This window comes from Desmodus rotundus, chromosome 5, assembly GCF_022682495.2.
Source record: "Desmodus rotundus isolate HL8 chromosome 5, HLdesRot8A.1, whole genome shotgun sequence".
In the NCBI taxonomy this organism is placed as follows: domain Eukaryota; kingdom Metazoa; phylum Chordata; class Mammalia; order Chiroptera; family Phyllostomidae; genus Desmodus; species Desmodus rotundus.
In genome coordinates, this window is record NC_071391.1 from 116,237,493 (window position 1) to 116,249,897 (window position 12,405).

A 12,405-nucleotide genomic window follows, 5' to 3' on the forward strand; every position below is an offset into this window, starting at 1 on the left:
CTCCACCTCTCCGCGCGGTCTCCTACCCCCCGGCAGAGGGCGCTGGCTACGACGAACCTCTCTCCTGTGGTCCTAATTGGCTTCCCAGGCACAGTGCGCACGCGCATATTTCACTCCAGGTGTCCAGCTTTGTGCCTGATGGACGTCTCCTGGGCCGCGCTCAGCGCACAGTTTTAAAACTAGACTTGTTTTCGGGGAAAAGTAGTATGTTCCCTGCACCCAGAGAGCCTCTGGGGCTCAGGGGTGGGAGGGCGTGGGGTGGGCCTAGAGGGGTTGGACGGCGCGTCGGGCAGCCCACAAGGGCGGGGCGGGGCGGGACCGGCAAGGTCTTGAACGTCGCTTGCCGGTGGGGCCAGACTCGGGCGCGAAGCCCCTGACCGGACAGGTATGGAGGCTGCGACCCTGGCAGCCGTCTCGTTCGCAGCCCCCCGCGTGTTCGTGAGGTTCCCGGCGGGGGCCTGGGGGCTCGGTGCTGGTCTGGGGGTAGCATGGAGCCCGGTGTGCGGGACAGGGGACGGCAGGGTGGGCCGCGGCGGGGGTGGTCGTCAGGCTGGGTCTGGACTGGTCTCACCCCACAGAGCGCTCATCCTGGCGGGGTTCTCCAGGGGTCAGAGTGATTGAGGCTCCGAATTTCTCTGGAACTGCAAAGGTCCCCCCTCCTTTCCTGGGCGCGTCCGAGGCACCCCTGAACCCATTCCGTGCCACAGGTTTCCTGTGGACACATGGTTGAGAAGTTTGTGTCAAACAAAAATACCAGAAAACATAGAGGACTCAAGCATTGGGGCGGGGATATGGGTTTGGTGTGTCTGTGTTTCCCACTGCTGGGGTCCGCCTTACCTGGCGGGGTGACCCTTGAGAAGTCAGTCATCTTGCGCATTCCTCTTGTCTTTAGACAGAACCACAGCTGAAATACACAGATGAGGAACCTCGCTGTATTTAAAGAGGCAGTGATTTAGAAACTTAACTCTCATTTATTGCAGTGAGGAGAGCAGCAAGCCCAATACCGACCATTTACTAATCTAGTGTGCTTGTTACTGAGAATCCAGCCATGAGATGCACATTCTTTACTTGGTGTACTGCCGAAGCCTGAGCCACGGGAATGTTAATGCATTTTTTAAAAAGGCATTTTATGCTCAGATATATTCAGAAGCTTAATGGTTAAAGTTTTCTCTACTGCTGAGTATTTCAGAGCCATTAATATGGTAATGACACTACCAGGAGCCTCCCACTGTAATTTAGCAAGGAGAGTTTTCCAGATTTGAGCTGGAAATACTGTTTTCCTTGGGTGCTGCCCCTGCTTAACATCTGATAGAGCCTGGGAAATGCAGTTCCAGAATAAGAAACTCAAGACTTGGGAGGGGCAGTGTAGGTCAGTGTTTTCGAACTTCAGTGGTGCAGGCCCTCGGGGGTCTTGTTAAAATACTGATTCTGGTTGGTTGTACATTTATTTCTAACAAGTCCTGGGGTGATGCTGATGCTGCTGGTATATGGACCACACTTGGAGTAGCAAGGGTATAGATCACTGGATTGAAAGTCAGAAAAGATGTTCTGCTTCCTGCTTTCCAGAACAATATAAAACATTGTGATTCTAGTTCAGTTACCCTTGTGATAGTTGAAGTCCATCTAAAATATTCTTGCCCATAGGCCAGTTTGGGCTTGAACATTCCTAATAATGGGACATTTACTACATGTATGGGATCCCCTTTTGTCTTTGGATAGTTCACTAAGGAAGTTTTGTTGCAGAAATGCATCTCTGCAACCTCCATGCTGTGGTCCCAGGTTATCTCTTAGAATTGAGTAGGAAAAAAGTGTTATCTCTCTTAAAAAGGTGATTTCTAAAGCATGAGATGACAGCTGTTCCTACCAAGTTTTCTCCACACGAAATTGCCCTTAATTCTCCATGGTGTTGTTTCAATCCCTTTATTTTCTGTTTAGTCCTACGTGGAGTGTAGTGGGGTTTTAGCTGGATGCTGAAGGATGGATCATGGCTTGCCAGACTACAGAAAGCATCCTAGGCAGCTGGCAGTAGTGCGGAGATGACAATGCATAAGTCCGATCTAGGACTTTTTGGCTCAAGTAAGAAATGGTCTGTTAGTGAAAGATTTTGAGCACGTGAGATAAATGGTCAAAGCAGATATTTTAGAGTGTATAGTTTTCTTAGTGTGGTGTAGGATGTGGTTGGAAGTGGGGAAGGAGAGATGAGAGGCAGGGAGCCAGATATGCTTCATGTGTTAGTAATAGAGGACCGGCCTGCTAATAATAGTAGTGCCTTACATTGATGTATAACATTTTGCAGATTACAGGACCTTTCACAGGTATAATCTTATTTGACTTAATAATTCTCTGAGGTAGGCAGAGCAGCTGTTGCCCTGTGTTAAAGAGGAGGCACCAAAGATGAAAAATGATTTGTCGTAACTCTCAAAGCTATTAAATGGGAGACCAAAGTAATGACAGTGGTAAGGGAGGAAAAAGGAAGGCCACAGGAGGTGATTCTACAAGAGAATTGGTAAGTTTGGCCTGACCGACATGGGGGTACAAGGGAGAAGAAGTTGTTAGGGAGGAGTCAGCATCGTTGGGAGAATCATTGTACCATTGACACCTGCCACTGTAGGTTTTGCTCTGCCAGCTTTACCATGGCTAGTGGCTTCCTGGGGTTATGGTTTGGGAGAGACAGTAGTAAAGGATTCCCAGGTTGCTTAGCCTCTCTCCAGATACTGGGTGGTACTGTGGGACTTGGGTTATCTGTCCCATGCCAAGGGAAATGAGAACTGAGTCCTTAGCGTCCCCTGAGAAGGTAGGTGCTGAGCAGTTGACTGATTAAAATGTATTTAGGGCTTGCCATCCTGCAGACACTGAATTTGACTTTATCTCATTTTCCTTTTGAAGTTTAGGCTAGTGCCAGTTGCACTTGGCCAATGGACAAATTTGGTGTCCAGTCTGACCTCCCCAAGCTCCTACATATCCCCAGGGGAGTTCACTGAAGCGGAGACTGGACCCTTGTCGCACCCAGAGCCTCATGAAAGTTGTTTTCCCAGCAGACCTGCACTTCCTTTAGAGCCTAGAGGTCTCTCTGTGAGATTGGGATTTAGTGTCACTACTTAATCCCGCAGGACCTGGGGCTGTCTCTACCTTTTTGGTTTTTTATGCTCCTATCTGGAGAGAAAAGAGCTACCTCTGCGCGCGCGCGCGTGTGTGTGTGTGACTCCAGCATACACTGAGCGTGTACTGGTAACTTCCTCCGTGGCGGTGGTCTTTAAGGGTGGAGCTACTCTATGGGAAGTTGTCAGAGCCAACATATAACCCTAGAGCCTGATGTTGGTTCAGGCTTCTACTCAACATTGAGTGCCTTCTGTGTCCAGTGCTCAGGAGACTGAGGGGAATAAAAAATCTCTGCCCCGGAGGACTTCATGATGGGGTAAGGGAAACGCTATTGTACGTAGAATATGGTATCGTAAGAGACATGTCCAAAATGCTGTGTGATGGCAGAGGAGGGACTAACTAGCTCTGCATGGAGACGGCAGGGGAAATCGCCAGGAAAGAGATGAGAACTGAGCTGAGCCTTGAAGTTGAAGAGAGAAAATGGCCCTGTTGACATTGGCAACATATGCAGAGGCATACGGGGGAGGGTAAGTGGATCCAAGGGGCTGGAATATAAGAGAACTTTGGGATCAAAGGAGAGGTGGTTGGTGAGACTAGATTCATAACGAAGCCAGGTTTTAAATGGCTTGCTGTACTAAGAAGACTCAATTTTGTGGGCAGGGGAATCAGTGGAGGGTTTTTGGCAGGGAGGTGACGAGACTGTATTTTGGGGAGCTAACAGGAAGTGGACTGAAAGGGGAGAATCTGGATCAGGGATGTCGGGAGACTCTTGTGATAACCTAGACAAGGTCTAAGGCCAAACTAAGGATCGCTTGGGGGATGGGAAGGAGGGGATGGATCTGAGACTGTGGAGGCAGAATTAACCTGTCGCAGTGACTAATTGGTTGTTGGGGACAATAGAGAGGGAGTTTCTGAGGATGACTCCTTTTCTGTTTTGGGTGGGTGGTGGTGCCAGTAGTAAGGAGGGAATACAGAGGAGGAAGGGGAGAAGGCGGTATGTGTTGGGTCATGTTGAACCTGGGGGCCTCTGTGGCACTTAGGAGACAGGTGGAAATGTGGATCTGAGGTTCAGAGGAGTCAGCCTAGGGGCGGTAGGTATGAGTGGTGTGGTTGGTGCTGTGGGAATGAGTTAGTCCAGCCATGCTTATGGAAGCCTGAGGATGACAGAGGAAGTGAGAAGGATTGGTACACAAAGTGAGAGAAAATGTTGTCCAGGAAGCCAGGAGAGGAAAAATTTCCAGGAAAAGGATCAGCAGCCTCATGCCACAGGGAGATCAATTAGGATGAACTTGGAAGATGCACCTTGAGGTCAGGCATTTAGGAGGTTGTGGCCACCAGGACTCTACTTTTTTAGTGGGAGTAGCTTCAGTGGAGTGGTAGGGCCAGGAGCCGGGTAGACTGAGGGATGCACGCGAATGAGGGTGGGGAGGGTGTGCTTGCTGAAGAGTTTGGCAGGGAAGGAAGGGAAGGAGATGGTGGCAGCTTGCGGAGAAGGGTAACAGAGACTACAAGCACTTTTCTTCTACAAGAGTAGAAGAGTCTCGTGCATAGGTTATCTGACGGTGTGTCAGCCAGTTAGGGAGGGTGCAGTCCAAGGCCCGCGGGAAGTGCCTGTTTAATCAGGTTCTCAGAGAAGGGTGGAGTGGTTGGCCGTGAAAAGAAGGGATCATCATTTCCTTTGAAGAGGAATGACAGAAGAAAGGAAAGAATGTAGGAGGAAAGAGGCAATGACTATTGCAGATACATCTGAATTTGCAAAGGAATTCCTATCTAATAGGCTCAATTTCTTTCTCTGTGAGGTTGTGTGTTGTGAGGGAGAGGGTGCAGGTATGAGCTCAGACTGCAGTAGGGACTTGAAAGTTGTACAGGGAACTTGAAACAGCTGTCCAGAGGAAAGGGAGATGCGCTGAGAGTGTTGGGGACCCTCTGGCCTACGACGCAGTCTCTCCTTCCTCTTCCTGATGACACTAAAGGCTGCCATTTATTGAGCGCTGCGTACCAGGCGCTCTTCTAAGTGCTCTTCAGGCATCCTTAATGTGATTTTTACAGCAGCGCTTTTAGAAAAGGCATTGTTATTTCCCCTGTTTCACAGAAGAGGAAACTGAGGCACGTAGGATAACTTAGGCTTAGTTGTAGTTTTATGTTTGATGAATCCTCTTTTGCAGAAATGGCATTGCTTCCCTTGAAGCATCAGAGAAGGCAGAAATTTAATTTCAACTCCTAATATCTGGGCCTCGAGGGGCTGGAGTCCAGGGCTGCTAACGAGTTAGTCTCACCACGCCAATCTGTGGGCGTGATCATGGCATGGGGCAGCAGGCTGGTGAGGTCAGTGTTGCTGCTGGCTTTTTACAACTGTGTAGGGACTTCCGAAATCCTTGAGTGATAGCTCAGCATCCTGACCAGACAGACCATGACTAATAGTGTAAGGTACTGTAGGCTGAGACTGTCACCTGAGGTTGTGAGTAAGAAAAGAGATTTTGTCTCTGTCAGCCAGAAAAAGAATTTTTTTCCTGCCATTATAAGACTAGAAAGACCTATAAACTTACACAATAGCACAGATTATTAACACTCACCTTGTGTGTTTTCCCCACTGGTGCGATAGTTAGAATTTGCAGATAAGGCGCACACCTGACTTGAGTGAAAGGGGAAAATGGTGGGATGGCGTGGATAGAGGAGAAATGGACTTACCTTTCTCTGCTGCAGCCACTGGAGCATCATTTCCCCGTCCTTCCTCTTGAGGTTGCCATGGATACGCCTTTGCGCGGTGTCTTGAGATTGATTCCCATTATGATCAGATGATGACGTGCATTTAAAAAGAGAAAGGACAGAATGCTCTGTTTCTGGGGAGTGGCCAGGGAGCTGCCCAGAAGGCAGAGCCCAGCACAGCCCAGGTGGCTATGGCTTTGTTGGCTGCTTTGGCTTTCGCTGAAGTTGTGAAATGGTGCATCTCTCTTTTTAGAGCGCAGGCTCAGGGTTCTCTGTCTGCAGGGTCCTAGTGCCAGGGCTTACTTGTTGGTTGATTCATGGAGAGGAACCAGCAGGAACTTCAAACTGGCTGTTAGTAGGACTCCTGCTAGCACTGGGAGGGTTGCAGTTCCTGAGTACAGCCCTGCACTCCAGTGCCTCTTGCCTTCCTGCAAAAGGTCCTTTATTGAGGATGAGTGAGGCAGGTTGTGTAGCTTTCCTTGCTGGCTCTTGGAGGTCTGGACCCTTCGGAGGTTGGATGGCAGTCACTGGGTATTCCTGGAGCAGGGCGGTACTTTGTGAGGACGTAAACCTGCGTGCAGATCGGGAGTGGGCTGTAGACATTTGTGGGCATAATGAGGAGCTGGAGAGGTAAAGAAAGTCCATTCAGGGGCAAGGCCCTCTCTGTATGAGATCTGTAAAGCAGAAACAGGAGCAGGACCTAAGAACAAAAGGCTCTGTATGTGTCTCCTTCCTGGGTTCCTGTGTGTATCTGGAATCCATCCTTCCAAACTTCCAGCCCCCCACCCCCTCAGCCTCCATTCCCCACTCAGTGAGCATACCCTGCTGTTTTCGGAGGGATTTCCATCCACATTTATCCTGTCCCTACTAGTGCTTTCAGAGATGTACAACTTTAGTCTTTAGAGATCTAGTTCTTGCTAATTACCATTATATTTCATTTTATCTCTGTAACCAAATAGTCATGCCCAGTGCCTAATGTAGTTCAGTTCAAGTGTGTGGACCCCACTGTCAGATTGCCTGGGTTTCAAAACAGCTCCTTTATGAGTGGGGTCAGGGGAAGCAAACAGCTGGGTTAGCTCAGGTCAAGGTTAGGCGAGGTGAGACAAGAAGAGGTTAAGTGCTCAAAGGATGCTAGGGTGGCAGTAAAAGCAAGGTACAGTGGTACAGGCTGGGTGCCAAAAAGGCTTTTCCTTCTGAATTCCCAAAAATCTACCTGTTTTCCTTTCATATTCTTAAATGTTCTCCAAGACCATTGGAAACCTATTTATCAGACACAGATTTTTTTTCCTCCTCTCTTCCAGTTTCTTAGACGTTCTAGTAGTATTTAATATCATTGGGGAGGAAAATGGATTAGAATCCCAGGAGTACCTGTCTTCTCCCTGGCTGAGGGAACATGTAACGGACCTGTCCTGTGTGACATGAGGTGGGGCCCAGGGTGCCGTGGAAGGGTTGTGTACCTGTCAGATGTGCCCCTGCCAGTTTCTCGCCATGAGACTCCGAGTGAGTCGTTTGACTTCTGAGCCTCAAGTCCATAGCCTGTGGGTTGGAGATAATGGAATCTGTGTTGTCTGCATGGCAGGCGCGTTTTGGAAGGGAATAGTGAGACACGTGTGTTAGTGTACCCAGGTAAATTTGCCCCAGAGGAGGCCTTAAGAACAAGACTTACTTTCTCCTAACACGGTTAGTTTCCCTTCCCATGCCCTCTACCCAATTCTTTTATTTTTAAATTTTTATAATTGAAATTTTCCACTCCCTACCCAATTCTGTTAATGTTTTCCATCATTATTCTTCCATTACTCATGCTTGAAAACTCCTGTTTATTCCTTCATTCACTTATTTGTGCATTAATTTATTTATGCAGCCTTTGAGTTCCTACTGTGTACAAGTCATCAGTGATGTACCCTCTCAATAATAGTGAAGTGATGCCTACAGTTCCTTGGGCACGTATTCTGTGCCAAGCACTGTGCTAAATGCTTTAATCTTATGGAATCCTCACGACACCCCTGTGAGGCAGGCATTATTTCCTCTTTTTTTCAGATGAGGTAACCTGGGCTCTGAGTTAAATGTCTCGACCAGAGTCGTACAGATGAAGAAGTGGGAGAACCAAAGCTGAACCCAGGTGTGTCTGTCTCCACTGCCTCTTTCCCCGTGTCTGATCTGTCTTCGGGCCTGCCCTGGGCTTTTTGGAACTGCCTCTGAATGGGCCCTTTTTCTTTTCTTTCTCTCTCAGGAGCCTGGCTCAGACCCTCACCCTTGCTCATTATTGCAGCAGACCCCTTGCTATTATCCCAATTTTTTCAAAAAAGATTTTATTTATTTGTTTTAGAAGGAAGAGGGAGGGAGGAAGTGAGGGAGAGAAACATTGACCTGTCGCCTCTTGTGCATGCCCTGACTGGGGACTGAATCTGAAACCTGAGCATGGGCCCTGCAACCCAGGCATGTGCCGTGACCGAGGATTGGACAGGCAGAACTACGCCCGACCAGCTGAGCCACCCTGGTCAGGGCGTGTTATCCCCATGTCTACCAGGTTGCTCCGGTCTCCACTAATTCCTGCTCTGCCGCCGGTTTGATCTTCCTACAGCAGTTTCCATTACACTAGTCTCGGGCTCAGGAAGAGGCTGGCTTCCTGTTGTTACTGGGTCAAGTCCATCTATCTCTGTGTGATGTTAAGCTCCTTGACTAGCCACACTTACCTTCTAGTATATCTCAATATTAATGTGTTTATTTAGTCAATAAATATTTGACTCCATGAGCTAAGGGTGATGGGATCATAATGAGGAAAAGTTGTGGGCTCTGCTTTGCAAGGCTTATAGTTTAATAGGAGAACTCATCTTGAATTCCTCACTTCTGTCCAGCTAGTGTTCTTTGATATTCCTGAGTGAAGCGAAATTGTTTCTGTCTCTGCTCATACCGTGTTCATAACATGAAGTGTTTGTAGGTCTTTCCTCTCCACATATCAAAAAAACTCCACCCCTAAAGTATGACACGCAGTCAGGTACCCCTTTTCTTTCTAGCTCATCTTTCTCCTGTCTGTAACCCTCATAATACTCATTGTCCGAATATTGTATTTGAAGACTTACATACCATCTCTGGTTATGACAGGTGATTCTTTGCAATTCTACAACTTCTAGGCTTTTTACAAAGCACTTCTATGTGCTTTATCTTATTCAAGCCTCATAACATTAATGTAGATAATTATTCCAATGTTATAGGAGAAGAAACAGCCTCTGAGAAGCTAGGTGACTGCATATACCCATGTGGCCAGTGAGTTGTGAGGTTGCTCTTAGAGCTGAGCCCTTTTGACTCTCTGAAGACGTGGTCTAGAGGAAGAGCATGGCCTCGGAAGCCTAGTGACATGTGTGATGGCCGTGAGGATGTGCAGAGGGTTCAGTCCAGGCTGTGTTCCAGGTTTGGGTCCACTCCTCATCTTCTGTGGAACTCTAGGGAAGTGGCCCAGTTCTCTAAGCCGCAGTTTCCTTTCATCATTGTTCCTGGCTTGCCTTTCTGTGGCGTTACTGTGATGTCCAAATATGATGATAATAACATTGTTATTAGCTCACTTTTGTTGGATACTTACTAAATACCAGGCAATGTCTTCAATATTTTACATGGATTATCTCAGCTAGTCCTCACAACAGCTCTTTATGTTTGATTGTTCCCAATTGGCAGATGAGAAGATGGAGACACAGAGATATTAAGTAACTGGACCAAATTTATGTAGCTACCAAGTGGTGAAGCCAAAAATTGGATGTAGACAGCCTGAGTCTAAAACCAGGATTCTCTGTGGACTGTAAAGTGTTCTGCACATGTGAAGTCCATGCTGCGAGGACCCGCTTGGCTCTTCCCACCTGCGTAATGGTGTTTAGGGACAACAGGAGGCCACATGGAGATTTTGCAGGGGAGGAGAGAAATGGTTTCCTGGGGGATCTGGCCAGGATTGAAGATGTGGAGAGGTGTTTTGGGACCTTAGATCTGGCTGTTGGCCACCATTCTGCCTACTAAAGGGCTATCAGGCTTGCCTTAGGAAGAAGGTGGAGTGGAGGAAGACCCGGGGAAGCCCAGTTCAGACAAGTGAGGTATCTCTAGGCCTGGCGGTGGGTACTACACCCAGTGGAGCCATAGGTCAGACCCCAGGCCAACCTTGTTGGCGACTTAGTGGCAGGGACCCTGATCTTTTGGTGCCTAGTCCATGTTAGATGGGCGAATGAATGACGTGGTATTGTTACATAGCCTTCTGGAGAACTTTCTCTAGAATGCACAATCTTACTAAATTAAACATGTTTCATTATAAAAGTAATGCACGGTTAAAGAAATTTTGTGAACTACAGAAATAAAAAAAATAAACCATCTTGTCATTTCTGTTAAGGAGATGCCTAGGAGGCAAGGCCAAGAGTACAAAGGTCAGGTGTCAGGGTAAACTGGGCCTTGTGCTTCTGACCCTTATGGAATCCAGTTGAACCTGATAATCTTGCAGGTCAGAGCCTGACCCTTTATAACATCCAGAAGGGAGAAGAGTGACTGGCAACCTTTGTCAGCATGGGGGCTGCGGTATTGACTTGCTTTGCTGTGTGTGTGAAGTTGCCTCTGGCCCTGCCCTTCCTTTGCTGGGTATTGGGGAGAGCCTATGTAAGATTGAAATCCAGACCCTAACGTCACGGGTTTGGACCCCAAATGCAGAGTTTAGAGAGAGGAGGGAGAAAGCGCCAGAAACAGGGTGAAAGACCCTTATTTTGGTTGTATGGAGGCCCTGGGCAGCTGATGGTTTTGAAGTGTCACTTGATGTTTTGGGCCTGCTGAGGCCTCACATCCTAGGGGGTGGCCAGTGTGGTTAGGGTTATACTCCTAGCCCTAGGACAGCGAACTCCAGAGATGAGTGCTGAGGCTCTGTGGCTGGGCCTAGCCCCCTAGTCCCTGCCCCCTTGTTGTCTGGCCCAGGTGAAGCATGGGGGCACTAGGACCCAGAGGCTAGCACGGTTCCTGACAAGTCTAGAGCAGCACTAGCGCAGAGTGAGACTCATCAGCTGGCAAGCAGGATTCTCCGTGTCTCTGGGTTCAGGAATCCTCGGCAGCAGAGGGGACCTGCTCCCCAGTCCCCATCTCTGTCCCCACCTCTATCCCGGCAGGCCCATGGACTGGGGAGGGCCACATCTGATAGCTCCTGTGTCTGCCCGTGAGGGCCGGCAGCCCTGACCCTCCTGCCTAGGCTTTTCTGCCTTTGCTCTCTGTCTTTGGCCAACTGGGGAGGGGGTAGAGGCCTTGAGCAACATGGCCCAGAGCAAGAGGCACGTGTATAGCCGGGTAAGTGGCCCTGATCCGGGATGGCCCTGGGAGGGCCGCTGAAAGGCTTGGGGGCCTGTGGACATTGCTGTGGGGGCTGGGGAGGCAGGCTGGAGCTGGGATGGGGCCACTCGCAGCCCTGATGGTGTTAGGCTGGACCGGCTTCCCTTCCCAGAGTTGAGCCCTCAGTGGGGACTAGTGAGGCCTGACCTTTGACTTTAACTGGACCCCAGGGTAGGGGTTCCTGCGAGGAGGGCTAGACCGTCTTTGGGACTCTGAAAGGAGTCGGTGGATTGGAATGGCTTCACAGTGAAGCCTTTCTTTAGAGCCGCTTTGTTGTTTGTCCCTTGCTTTCTCTCCTGGCCATGACTGAGTCCGTGCCCACTGTTGTGTCCACCTGGTGCTGAGGCGCTGATTGGGGTTGGGAGGTTGGGGAGAGTCTCTCAAGTTTGGGGCCAGCCTTGATGTCACTGTCAGCTCCTCTTATTGATAGGTCCACAAGAGACACCCTGCATGTCTCAGGTACGATTTGGGGTCCTGGAGCCCCTGGTTGCTTCTAACCTTCCTCACCTTCCTGGTTAAGCTCTTTGGGGAAATGGGTTAGGGAGTGACAGGCTCTGGCACAGCTCCCTTCTGAAGCCAAGTGGGGGCATCGGAAGGGAGCCCTGTGGAGTCTTTAGGACCACGGTGTCACTTCTTCACGCCTCATTCATTTGTTTGCTGCAAGGCCCCTGGTTCATGGAGCTGCTGTTGCTGAAAATGGCTCAGGTGTGATTTTCTTCTAAACCAGGGGCCTATTTGGGACCTAATTTCATGCTGTGTCCTGTCATCACTGGTGTGTCAGAAGCCGAGAGCTTCCCAAGGACAATGTTTAGTCTCCTTTACCTTGTCGATCCTTGGGGTGATAAGCCATCCATTTGGACCACTGGGCAGAGTGTTGGGGACAGAGTGTAGGGCAGATCTGAGATACCTGATTTACCTGGTCTTTGTTTTACTTTTTGTAGCAGCATAACATGGGGGAAGGACCTCTGGAGCTGGAGGAGTAGAGAGTTGATAGAACAGAACCCAGAGCAGGAAGAAGGGAATTGAACGGTCAGATCGGGCTGCAGTGAAGCAGCCAGGAGTGTCACGGTGGGCGTGTGGATGGGTGTCGGGAGTCAGGTCAGGAAGGAGTGGTGGTGACCTGAGGGCTGGAAGGAGGTGCAGCTGTGTGCTTGTGGCAGGGAGAGGCCTGAAAGCCATTTGAACCCAGGGAAGGCAGGCAACAGTGGGGAGGGGAACAGGATTCAGCGGGGTCACCTACTGAATCGCCTGTCTTTCCAG

At 49.3% G+C, this 12,405-nt stretch overlaps 1 protein-coding gene and 1 long non-coding RNA gene across 14 annotated transcripts in view; one reads left to right on the forward strand and one right to left on the reverse strand.

Annotated features, from left to right (window-relative positions):
- Positions 1-286: 286 nt before the first annotated feature.
- Positions 287-12,405, forward strand: part of DCTN1 (dynactin subunit 1) — a 29,133-nt gene continuing 17,014 nt past the window's right edge. For 2 of the 13 annotated variants that reach the window (XM_045193896.2, XM_045193903.2), the window contains exon 1: positions 10,809-11,103. In XM_045193896.2, coding sequence (XP_045049831.2) covers positions 11,071-11,103 — 33 coding nt within the window. In that variant the 5' untranslated portion in view covers positions 10,809-11,070. Of the gene's footprint in view, positions 386-7,842; positions 7,925-10,808; positions 11,104-12,405 lie in introns of those variants that run through there. The other 11 variants (XM_053925837.2, XM_045193899.3, XM_045193898.3 and 8 more) reach the window with 9 other exon arrangements.
- On the reverse strand, positions 404-6,037 carry LOC139440923 (uncharacterized). Its single transcript, XR_011651236.1, has 3 exons — positions 5,788-6,037; positions 838-904; positions 404-712 (listed from the first exon to the last, which is right to left on the reverse strand). It is a non-coding gene; the product is annotated as an uncharacterized lncRNA (long non-coding RNA).